Source organism: Python bivittatus, unplaced genomic scaffold, assembly GCF_059951505.1.
Source record: "Python bivittatus isolate LINGU-HERP-01145 unplaced genomic scaffold, Pbiv_v1 ctg000960_np1212, whole genome shotgun sequence".
NCBI classification, from domain to species: domain Eukaryota; kingdom Metazoa; phylum Chordata; class Lepidosauria; order Squamata; family Pythonidae; genus Python; species Python bivittatus.
The window spans coordinates 4,880,937-4,892,566 of record NW_028277124.1 but is presented as its reverse complement, the minus strand read 5'-3'; the positions used below and the strand labels follow the sequence as shown (position 1 = coordinate 4,892,566).

General features: G+C 37.9%; 1 protein-coding gene across 1 annotated transcript in view; it reads right to left on the bottom strand.

Moving 5' to 3' along the window:
* Positions 1-11,630, bottom strand: part of ICE1 (interactor of little elongation complex ELL subunit 1) — a 37,376-nt gene that overhangs the window by 13,661 nt on the left and 12,085 nt on the right. Inside the window, 9 exon segments of the mRNA XM_025163472.2 lie at positions 315-685; positions 3,205-3,222; positions 3,358-3,447; positions 5,535-5,594; positions 5,699-5,738; positions 6,617-6,699; positions 8,983-9,020; positions 10,029-10,105; positions 11,465-11,576. Coding sequence (XP_025019240.2) covers positions 315-685; positions 3,205-3,222; positions 3,358-3,447; positions 5,535-5,594; positions 5,699-5,738; positions 6,617-6,699; positions 8,983-9,020; positions 10,029-10,105; positions 11,465-11,576 — 889 coding nt within the window.

Genomic DNA, 11,630 nt, shown 5'->3' with positions numbered 1-11,630 from the left:
ACACTAATTCTGTCATAACAATTTTATTACTATCTCTAGAGAAAAGGCATCTATTCAATTTTTGAAACTCTTGTCTTTGAAAGAGTTTCTTTTTTTCTTTCTTGTCAAGAAAGAAGTTCTTTCTTGAAACCTATAAAGCTTCTTTACCAGAAATAACTGTTGGCTAGGAGCTCATCATGGATAACAATGGCTTTTTCATGTTACTTTTAGCCACCAATTACCTCCAGCCAGAGCTGTCTTGACATACTTTATGAAGTTAATCTAACTCATGAGATAAGTAAAATATGTAATTTTAATCGTTTTTTGGAACTTACTGGAGTAGCAGCAGGTGAAAACTGTATGGGAGACAGTAGAGGAGGAAGAGGTCTAATCCATTTCAGAACATCTCGCAGACTTTCACCAAACTCTTCCTGCTCCTTGTTGAGAAGATCCATGTTATTTGTTGCAAAATCTGCCTCAGCGAAAACGTCTAGACATCTGCCTTCATCAGAAGCACCACTGTTGTTGTTAGCTTTAGTAGTTTCCATAAATGTGTTTTCTATCAGACGACTATTTCCAGCAGTTTTTTTGTCCAACTTTATTTTCAATGATGTTGGAGAAGTTTGCATTGTAGAGGGCTCTGATGAACAACTAGAAATCCATGCTCCTTCAGATTTCTTCACTTTTTCAGGATTCTGCACTTTTTCTGTAAGACAAAAAAATGATTTATAATTTATTTTATTTCCATTTCCTGAAAGTTTAGAATAACAAAAATATACTTTTCAAAATGATTTGTGCCAGCTGTTTGTGTTAGTCAAAACACATTTTCATTTTTATTTTCATTCATTCATTCATTCATTCATTCATTCATTCATTCATTCATTCATTCATTCATTCATTGTCTTTCTGTTCAGGAAGAACCCACACATCAACTTATAGTAAAAACTACAATAGACATAAAACGAATTATAAATATGGAGGGGGCAAAAAAACAGGGAGGCATGCACAGAGTGTACATGCGCAACCAAGTTAACACACTAACCAAACCAAGGTTGCACTAACAGCATCTGCACAAATATAGTCTCCTCAGCATTAGCAACATAGAAGAAAAGTAGTGCCTGCAACACATGCCTTTTAATTGCCTGCTTGCAAAATAAAGCACAACACAAAACATACAGAATCCACCCCATCTGCTTACTTGAGTCCCAGTTTTACCCCAGCAAAGTTTAAAAACCCAAACCCGAAACCCAAACCAACTGGCAGGCCTGTGACTGTGATCATCAACTTCTGGCTGCTTAATGGTTTCTTTTCCCCTCAACACTCCACTCCCACGTCACCCTACCCTGCCTAATGCACTAACAATAGGAACACGGCTGATTACTGTTGCTGTCTTGGCTGAAAAAAGCTTGCCAAAAAGCAGACCAATCACAAGCCCAGTTGTAAGCAACAGTCCCACTGTGATGCAGGGAACAGCTGAAATACTCAGAATTCAGAACCCTTTAGAATAGCCCAGTTTTGTTTCATGCTCAGAACGAAACTGTCAAAATGCAAGTATTTTGCTTCATGCTTGAAACACTCAAAAAATGCTGTTTGAAGTCAGAACATATTGTGCAGCTCTTTCTATAACTTGTTGTAGTGTTATGCTCAGCACAGCTGTTTATATATGGGGAACCACTGCATGTAAGTGGAATTATAATTATGAAAATCTGTTATCAAAAGAGAAGCTGATTCCATCAGAATCCAAGAGGGAGTCATGCATAGGAGAAGACATTAAGGTTAGTGTCACTTATAGGAGGAAACGTCCCTGTGATGTCTCCAAATGAACCCTTTCACTTTTCACTATTTACTCTTGGGCAGAAAAAGGAAAGGACTGCCCATTCCTCCCACCCTGGGGAGCCCGTTTCGTATCAGTATGTGCACACAGACAAAGAAGGTGCTACCTGCACTTTAAAGCTATTGCAGCATACACACCCCTCCTTAAAACATACCTCCTTTGAGCAAGTGTGCATTTTGTACTGTAAACAAAATAAAATCCCATTTCTGCAAAGACCAAACCTGGGGATCACATGGTTATTATCTCTACTCCAGAGTTTTATCTCCATAGATCAAGAGAGCTCCAACCAAGTAGGATGGAATCCCTTAATACGATTGTTTCTTCTAGAAGTGACAAGGGAGAGAGTGTAAGTACTAATCTTTCTTAAGCAGTGATAGCTAACCTTTGGGGGGTTTGTGGGTATGTATGGCATTTTTAAAGAGTGTCTTGGCATAACGAGGGTGGCCATATTTATTTATTTATTTGTCAAATTTATATGGCCGCCCATCTCATAAGAAGTGACTCTGGCCAGCGAACAACAAAAAAGCATAAAAACAATAAACATGTTCAACATAGTCATATTAAAAAAGTTAAAACACACACACGCACACACACAACATTCGATCAGCAACGGAGCCACCTCAAGATCTTACCGGTCCCCTGAAACCCCCAGGCCTGATGACAAAGCCAGGTCTTGAGGGACTTCTGGAAAATAAGGAGGGATGGAGTTGACCTCACTTTGGGGGAGAATGTTTCCTAATTGTTTGTGTCTGCTTTTCTCTTTCAGACAGAGAAAGACAGAGAGACAGACTAAAATGCAATCAGGCACAGACACACGGGACAGGCACACACTGAAAGGCTGACAGCAAATACACAGAAAGAACACAGACATACAGGGAGGTGGGTGGGAGAGAAAGAAGGGAAGACACGCAGAGGTTGGGCGGACATAGGGAAAGGAGACAGATAAACAAACGTTAGTAGGGAGAATGTTGCATTTTAGCCTCTTATTCAAGTGACTGGAGAAAGTAGCTCAGTTGGCCAGGAGAAAAAACTTCTCCCAGTAAATCATTCTGCAGATTTCATAGTTGAGGAGGGACCCCACCCCACCCCTACCAAATAGTGGCTATGGGAGGCTCCACAGACTAGCCAGGGAGCAGAGGATGGTGAGCTGTAATGCTGTGTTACTGACCCAAGCTACAGGGAGAAAACTGGATTTGTATGCTCAGTTTCTCAATCATCTCCATCAGAACATTAGAAAAGGAAGACAAAAAGAGAATGTAACAATTAGATTCCCAATTTCCTGGAGGAAAACCCCTCCAATACTTTGCTAATTTGTTTGTATGTTTTATAATTACACTTTCCACTGTAGAAATATTAAATGCCTATTGCAATGTCATTCTAAAATTACTTACTTGTCTTTCTATGTGTTTCTGAAGGATCATGAAAACCGGCAGTTGCAGAGGGGGAAAAAAACATAAGCGACTGTTACTTAGTCTTATCAAAAATACCAGAAGCTTTTTTTTAATTATTTAAATTTCCTTTAGAGCTATGGTACTTGGTCTCACCTAACATGTGCTCACATTTGTTGATTTGCTTTTTTCCTGTTGAGCTTTCTATACATTGCCAGAGTTCTTCCAACAGCAACTTAATTTTTTCTGTAAAAGAAGATATCCACATCATTATAATGTTTACATATGATCTGATATGCTGGAACATGGCATATATGCAGTCCAAGACACTGATGAAAAGAAAATAAATTCAGGTGGATAACTGTGCATGTCCCTATACAAGGGCACGAAGCATAACTCCAAACTATTAAGGCATATGTATACCAAACAGGGAGCATATGTGTAGAATAAACACAATTCTGGAAACCTGATTTTTAGGGATGTTTGAAAAAGAGGTGTTTGTACATCAAAAAGTCAAAGCCCAAGGCCTAAAGGACAACACATTTACAAAAAGAATGGAAAATCACAGATATCTTGGACCCCGCTGAGTTCTTTCTACTGAATTGTCTTGCATGTATGATTGATGGACAGTATAAAAGTCATTATCACAAATAAAATATATTTTCCTTTTACTCAGTTGAATCAGCAATGAAAATGGGGTGTAAGAAAGAAAAGATTTCCAGTAGCACCAAGGAATATAGATCTATGCTTGAAGAACGCATATCATAAGACTTAAGGCAACCCAGAGAAATCCAAAATAGATATTTTATCAATATTTTAACACATAATAGAATCAGAATTCAATTCAAAATATGTATCCCTGTATATATTTTGATTTCATATAAGTGTTAAGTCATAAGGCTCTTTTTCCTTCTCTATAGCTCTCCTGAGTTTTGCACCTCCTTGGAGAATTCAGCCTATTGGTATCATAAACAATAGCAAGAAGTCAAGCACGTCAATTTAAATTGCATCATTTCCTTCTAATTTCTGCTTGTCTCTTCATTAACTAAACAATGAACCCAGAAATGTAATAAAGTAGAGTTTTCATCTGATTTCTTTCTTAACATTCCAATTCCTTTATTCTATGCTACTTGCATATGAAAGAAAATACACAGATTTAAGCCACATCACCTGGGATAAGGAAAAAAGATCACTTTAAGTTGACAAAGCAGGAAAGTATTTGAAAGTAAACTTTTTCCTTTGCTTTCCCTCTCGGACATCACCATGTGTCCAGTATGATTAATAGACACTTGAAAGCGTTTGCTTTCAAGGGTACTGATTTGCACTTATAAATGGTAAGGACTTAACGTTAAATAGTAATATTCTTAACCATTTCTATAGCTTGCTGTCTCTCACAGCCTTAGTCTATTGTGTTAAATTCAAACGGAGCAAACGGAGCATGGAGGAGATGTGTAATCATCACATTTTCACTGGTTAATAATTGCAAATAATTGATTTTGTGGGAGGAGTTGATAGGACCAGTGATTTAAGTCCTAAAATACCAAATAATCCCTATCTGCCATTTCTTTACATTTTTTCTTCCCAAATTCCTCCACTAGCTGCATAACCAACCCCAGGAATTTGCTCCTTTGCAACACTTGTCATTTACTGTATCTCCCGGTTTTCTACTATCACACTCTTTGTCTTCAAAAACGTGGCAATGTAGATTTTTCCTTCTGTTCCAATGCTTTCCACTCTTCATTATCTTCACAATCTCTACACTTGGGCTGCTGCTTTCAGGGGAACAGTGGGACAGCCTCTTTTTCCTGCTTCTAACTCTTAACATTTCAATAATTTGTATACTATTGTGGAACACAGGATAAATGTTAAGTCAAGAAATCCTTTGCAGCCTTTGGAAAATCTCCACTTCGATTTTGTGGCCCTCCTGCACGGAATGAACCTGGCCAATGGTTCTCCAGCTAAAAAGAACCACTATGTCATCATAGATCAGGTGACTTCCAAGGCCATCAGGAGAACGGCCAAGTATTCACTGACCTGGAAATGTGGGACGAAAAGGCCTAGCATTTACACAGTAGATCAGAAAGATTTGTCTTCTGGGAACTGCAGTGAATAAACAATCTATGTGTATATGATTCCATCTTGTCTGTGGTAAAGAGATTGTGGCCTAAGTAAAGGGTTAAGTGTCTGGAGACCTAGCTATACCCCAGACTGAAACCTGACAATCCATACATACCAAAGCACCAGAACTTTCTACTGAACGTGCCAACTGTATCAATTACCAAAAAACAGAAGAATAATCAACAGCAATTTATACAAGACTTATACATACCAACCTTTGTCCAAGTTGGCTACCAAATTTTCACTTTCACTCTGAGTTTCTGCATTTTTCAACACTGAGAGGAAAGAGAATCAGGTATGTCAGATTAAAAATTAAGCTGTGAATCAAAATAAAATATTTCCTCCTCCACCAAAAGAGAAACAAATCATGAAGAGTCACCTTTCTTTTGCTTTGTGTTGGGGAAGCCATCGATCTTTTCCTATTAACCAAAAAGGGGAGAAAAGCAGTTTAAATTAATGAATGAACATAATCTGGAGCAGTGACACTAAAAAGATCTTTGATTTGTTATCCTGTAACCACTAAAATACTTCAACGTGGTCCTTGTCAATCTTCCAGATGTCTTTGAAATCTACTTTTCAGAATTTCCACCAGAATGGTTATAAGCCATGCTGGGAAGGAATTCTGGGAGTTGTAAACACAATGTATCTGGAAAACGTCATATTAAAGAATGTTATTTTACAGGCATAATATCAAATTAGAAACACGTGGTTTAGGACAATTTATTCTTACATTTGTTAAATGGTTAAACAGTTGTTCTTTGCCACCACCACCCTCTCTTGTTTGTTACTCCCCATCAAAATTTAAGGCAAATGTTCTGTGGTTGGGGGAAACCTCTCCCCTTCATGTACACAAAGATATCATCCACCTTGGATATTTTTCAAATATTACCATTATCATCACAATGATAATGTGGTACTTGGAGTACCATTATTTTCGGCAGATGGCATTTCTGCTGCCACATTGACCACAAAAATAAGAAGCTATAAATCCAAGAGTTTAGACAGTTTCTGTCCCCATCCTGCATTAGTAAACTTATCAAAATAACACACATGTCTGATACAAAGGTGGGGAGGAAGAGAAGGTGTCCTTCAGTTGTGGGAATTGTGCCCAAGAGGGCACAAAACCTTCTTATGTCTCAAATGACTCACGACAACATTCATTCCTTATCTTGGAACACATTAAATGCTCCTATCATGTTGGATGACCACTTAGAGCTTAACAATACTACGAACCTCTATTTTAGTCTTTTTTTAAAAAAAGAAACTGTACACATATATTATTGTTTTAAAAAGTTACCTTTGCTTTCTTCAATTCCTTCTCAAGAACTTTCTTCTCTGCTTTCAGTTGCTTAAATTCCTGAGTGTGCTTTGCTGCAGCTTCTTCATTTAAGGGAAAAAAGTAATAAAAATGCATTAAACAACACAGATAGCTTTCAAAATTATGACAAAAATCTATCAGTGCACTTGGATGTTAGTACCTTTCTGTTTGGTTTAGCCTTCTAAGAGTTTATTCAAGGTTTGCAGCACTGAGCTCTGTACCAGTATGTATTTCATTAGGATTTCATCACACTGGATGTGTACAGCTTTGCTTTGTCAGAATCACAGTGAGACACGTACAGCATACACCAGCTCCACAGCTTTTCTCCAAATGTGTAAAGAAAAAAATCCATGTGCTTTAAGTGTTTTGGTGACTTCACAAAGCAGAATGATTCTTAGTCAGTAAGAGTATTTGAAACAAACTGCTTCTATATAATAAAGTATATGATAAATATGCTAAATGCATATCCAGAAATATGTTTCTTAAACATCTCACTATTTCCTCAAGGTTTCCTGACAGACCATAATATGTAAACATTGATGATAATGATTACACTATATATTTTCAGAATGCGATATACAGATTGAGATTTCTGCAGTAATTATTCAGATTAGTCAATCAAATTCATAATCTAAAATATAACTCGAATATGCAATTACAGGTAGCCACTTACTGACTGCAATTGGGACTGACGAATCTGTCGCTAAGCAGCATGGTCATAAAGCAAACATCACATGACCATGCCCAACTTACGATGTCAGTTCTGGCTGTGGTCATTAAGTGAATCACTGCAGTCATTTAAGTGTGACGTCACATGATGCGACCTGCGACTTCCTGCTGGCTTCCCCATTGACTTTGCTTGTTGAAAGCCAGCTGTGAAGGTCACAAATGGCAATTACATGACCACAGGACACTGTAACTGTCATAAATGTGTGCTGGTTGCCAAGTGCCTGAATTGTGATCACATGACCATGGGGACCCTGCGACAGCCGCAAGTTCAAGGACCGGTTGTAAATCTCCCTTTTCAGCACTGTCATAACTTCAAGTGGTCATTGAATGAGCAGTCGGTAAGCAAGGACTACCTGCATTAAAGTAATTATAAGTTGCATGTCCAATCTTAAGCACCCTGCACAGAGTTTCTCAAAGGCATAAATGGAATTTGAGAGTTAGCCTCTTCCTTAACTTTTAATACAATTCTATACATATCTGCTCGAGAAACTCAGTGAATGGGGCTTAATTCCAAGTAAATGGGTCTAGAATTTGGGGTTACTTACTTAACTTTTGCTGAATTATATTCCAAATTAATTACTAAAAATATTAAAGGTCTGCAAATATTACAATCTGTTTTTATTTAAAGCTAATAGCGCTTTCCAAATATGTATCAGAGAAAAAGGCATTTAAGAGCTTTCATTCTGGGATTCTGTACTGGATCTCCAGAGATAATCCTGTTTGAAATTACTGACCACAGTGGCATGGCTGAGCCACAGAGCTGGAGGTTTCAAACTTCATCTCCCAGAAACCCACTTTACACCTTGGCTTCACCCTATCTGTTTGGTCACTGCCTTGGTAGTTACTGCAACTGCCACCTATCTTTCAAAGGGCACATCGCCTGATCTCCTCCTCCTAAATCCAACGAGCTACCACAGCCAGTGTTTGTGGGGGTGTGGTTTTCTCCTTGGTAGTTTCTTTATTAGGATATTGTTGGCAGGGCAAGACAGGACACTGGCAGGGCAAGCTTCTGTATATAAACTGGGAGCAAACCCCACGCTCACTAGCACTGATGATGTTGCCTAGTTGAGTAATGAAACATCTGCAAGCAAACAACCAAGCTCAGAGAGCACCAAGGACTCCACAAAAAGGAAGATCTATTTTATGACTTCCTAAACCATTTAAATTTAATTCCTTACATATGGGGTAAAGTAAATCCCACCTGCTTTTCATACCTACTTTGTCAATTTAAAGAAAAGAAGGAAGAATTAAGTTGGAGACAACTGTTATGTATTTGTCCCCGTAGCCATCTATGGCAGTGCTTCAATTTTTGCCAGAAAGACAAAGCAATGAGAGAATGCTCCATTTTCTTCTCCATGAATACAAGAGCCTTCCATCTTTTTTCCTTTATTAATTTTGATATTTAAGCCAATTGTTAAATATTAGTTAAAAGCTGCTTTAACCCTAATTATACTGCATGACATTTTATTAAATATATTTACCTAATTTACAAGAATGAAGAAGATGGGATGACAAGCAAGGTCAATGTCTTTTCCCAGAAAAAAAAAATAATTATACATTTGTGTTATGAGTTATGAAACATCACCCCACAACAAGAAGAAAAAAGACTGAATTACCTTCAAGCTTTTTCACTTTAGTTTCTAATTTCTTCTTCCTGAAAATATAAAATAAACAAAACTTTCATATACGCACATGAAAAATTAGCAAAGTACTCCCCCAGTATACTTTTTGCTTTTGTTTAATTTGAATAATCTATTAGGTTTAGTTCAAAGTTGCATCTTTGGCTTATTTCTGTTTCAGAATTTGGTCAGTTGTATGAGGTGTTAGCTGCCCACAATCTTCTTTATGGCTAATAACAATTAGGGTTGTGGAAACATTAGAAAGGGGAGCTTTACAAAATGTGGAAGTAGGAGTGAAGCACCTGTTCTTGAAGCATTAAAGCAGCCATGTCATTTGAAAGACCTCCACAGCTCCTTCAAAGGCTATCCTGAGCTATCTGCATATGTTGCATACGCATAGCCACTTTGCTTCTCTGGTGATCCCACTGGAAGTGTTGTCTGTGCATGCCCACAGACACGCTTCAAAGATGAATGCTTTACTCATGTTAGCATGCTTTATTGAGGGCCTCTTTCAAATGCTTTGCATATTCCTAATAAAGACTGCTCATAACACATAATAAAACATCAAGAGAAGCAGGAAGCAAAACTGGGGAGAAAACTTACTAACCTGGTTGGCAACTAGTTTGAGCTGTCTGCACAAGTGGAAGGTACAGAATTAAGTCTACTTCTCTCACCGAGCAAAGGTATCTGGTTATACTATTTACCATCACATAAGAGGAGGCAACGCATGGAAAAAGGGAATGTGTCCATCAGAGAGGCTTCATTTTGCATGGAATAGTTTCCTAAGTGCTATGCATCTCTTTATAGGGATTGTGTTTGCTTTCCTGTAAAAAGTTGGAATGTGTTCTGGTTTCACTGATGTGGAAGGATGTCGTTCCCTCTTATCTAATCTGCCCTTGCAAGTCAATAACAACCCCCACAAAGGCCCATCACTTTTTTTTTTTTTACCTCTAACATTATAGGAACAGTTTGGATGATTATCTGAATTTTTTAATTAAAAAAGCTAAATACATCCACTAATTAGTTCCATTATAAGGACTCACACACTGTCACTTTTATCCATTTCTTCTTTCACTCGAACATATTCCAGATGAGTCTCTTGGTATATCTTAAGTGAACTCTAATTAAAAAAAAAATTATGTTAATATATACATTGATCTATATATGTACAAACACACAGATGGTAATCTCTGTGTTAATGTTGGAAGGTCTTGGATAATGCATTTATGCTTAATAATTTATACCATGGCTTTGCCAAACCTCTCATTACTGTATAATAATCAGTCATAAGGCACTAACATGTTTATTTTTTCTTTTATTTGGTGCATACATGACCACATTCGTTTGTCAATGTGCCTCCCAAAAGCACTGAAATCTTAGTGCTACATTTAGGGGCGGGGCAAGAGAAGGACTGTGGAATTACTACAGTAAGAAAACTCCACACTAAAGACACCCTGTCCACTCACCTAATGTTCACTGGTAACAGTCCTCATAGGATATTCACTGTGCAGATCTGTTATCAGCTTTTCAAATTAATAGAAATTCAAGTTACTGGGCAGGGGGACAAAAGCTCCCTGAGATCTGACTGCGGCCAATGAATATAGAGATTTTCACTGCATCTGAGTCACTAGGGGTCTGTTTAAAAAGCATCTGTCTGTGAACTATGCCTTCCGCTATTTCAGGAGTCCCACAGTTTTTCAGGCTGATACAAACACTGGGAATGTTGTGGGAATTCTTGCAAAATGGGTGACTATCCAGGTGGGTGGGTATGGCTACTCACAGTTTACCCATTTATCAGCAGGTAAACTAGTAAAGTTACTCCCTTCAAACCCTCTGAGTGCCCCGGATGCTTTCTCCCATTTCAGCTTCTATCTGACTTTTCTCTGGATATATGTCCAAACAGAGAACTGGCTTCTTATTTATTTTCCAAGAAAAAAACTTAATTAGAAAATAAAGACTGTTCTCGAAGTTGGTACTTTGCTTCAATCTAAAAACTTTATTAAAATGTATCAGAAATGGAATGGAGCCTGATGAGTGCCAAGGATGCTGCTGCTCAGCACACTGATGCCTGTATATTCCTCACTAGAAGGTCCAACAGTGTTCTAGGCATGAGATGGTGCAAGTCAGAAGAGAAGGCCAGTTGAGATAAGAGATAGACTTATGGTGAAGCAGCATAGTGAAGTATTAAATCTCCAGCAACCCACACTGCCTCATTTTCTTTTCTTGTAAGTTATGATTTACAACTGCTAGCCAACAAATGAACGTAGGCTAACTTTTCAAGCCCTAGTTCTCCTTTAAGGGCACAACATACTATGGAGGAGTTAAGGGATGCAAATTCCCAAGTAGTAATTTTTTTTGAACCAAAAGTTTATGTACAGGCTTCCGGGTGCAAATCATGGTCTATTATAATATTAAAAAAAACCAAAAATGCAGGTCTCTCTAAACAATATGGATCTGTATTTCAAAAAGAGGAAGCTACCTTTTTCTCTTCCAGCTCTGCTTTTACAGATCCCAGCTCTTCTTGACACTTTTTCAGAGGTGATATTTTCTGGAACATTTGTTTCACTTGGTGATGAAGTGTGCTGTTCTCTCTGAAATGGACACAGGAGACTTTACAGAAAGAAAGCATGGCTTTAAACAATTAG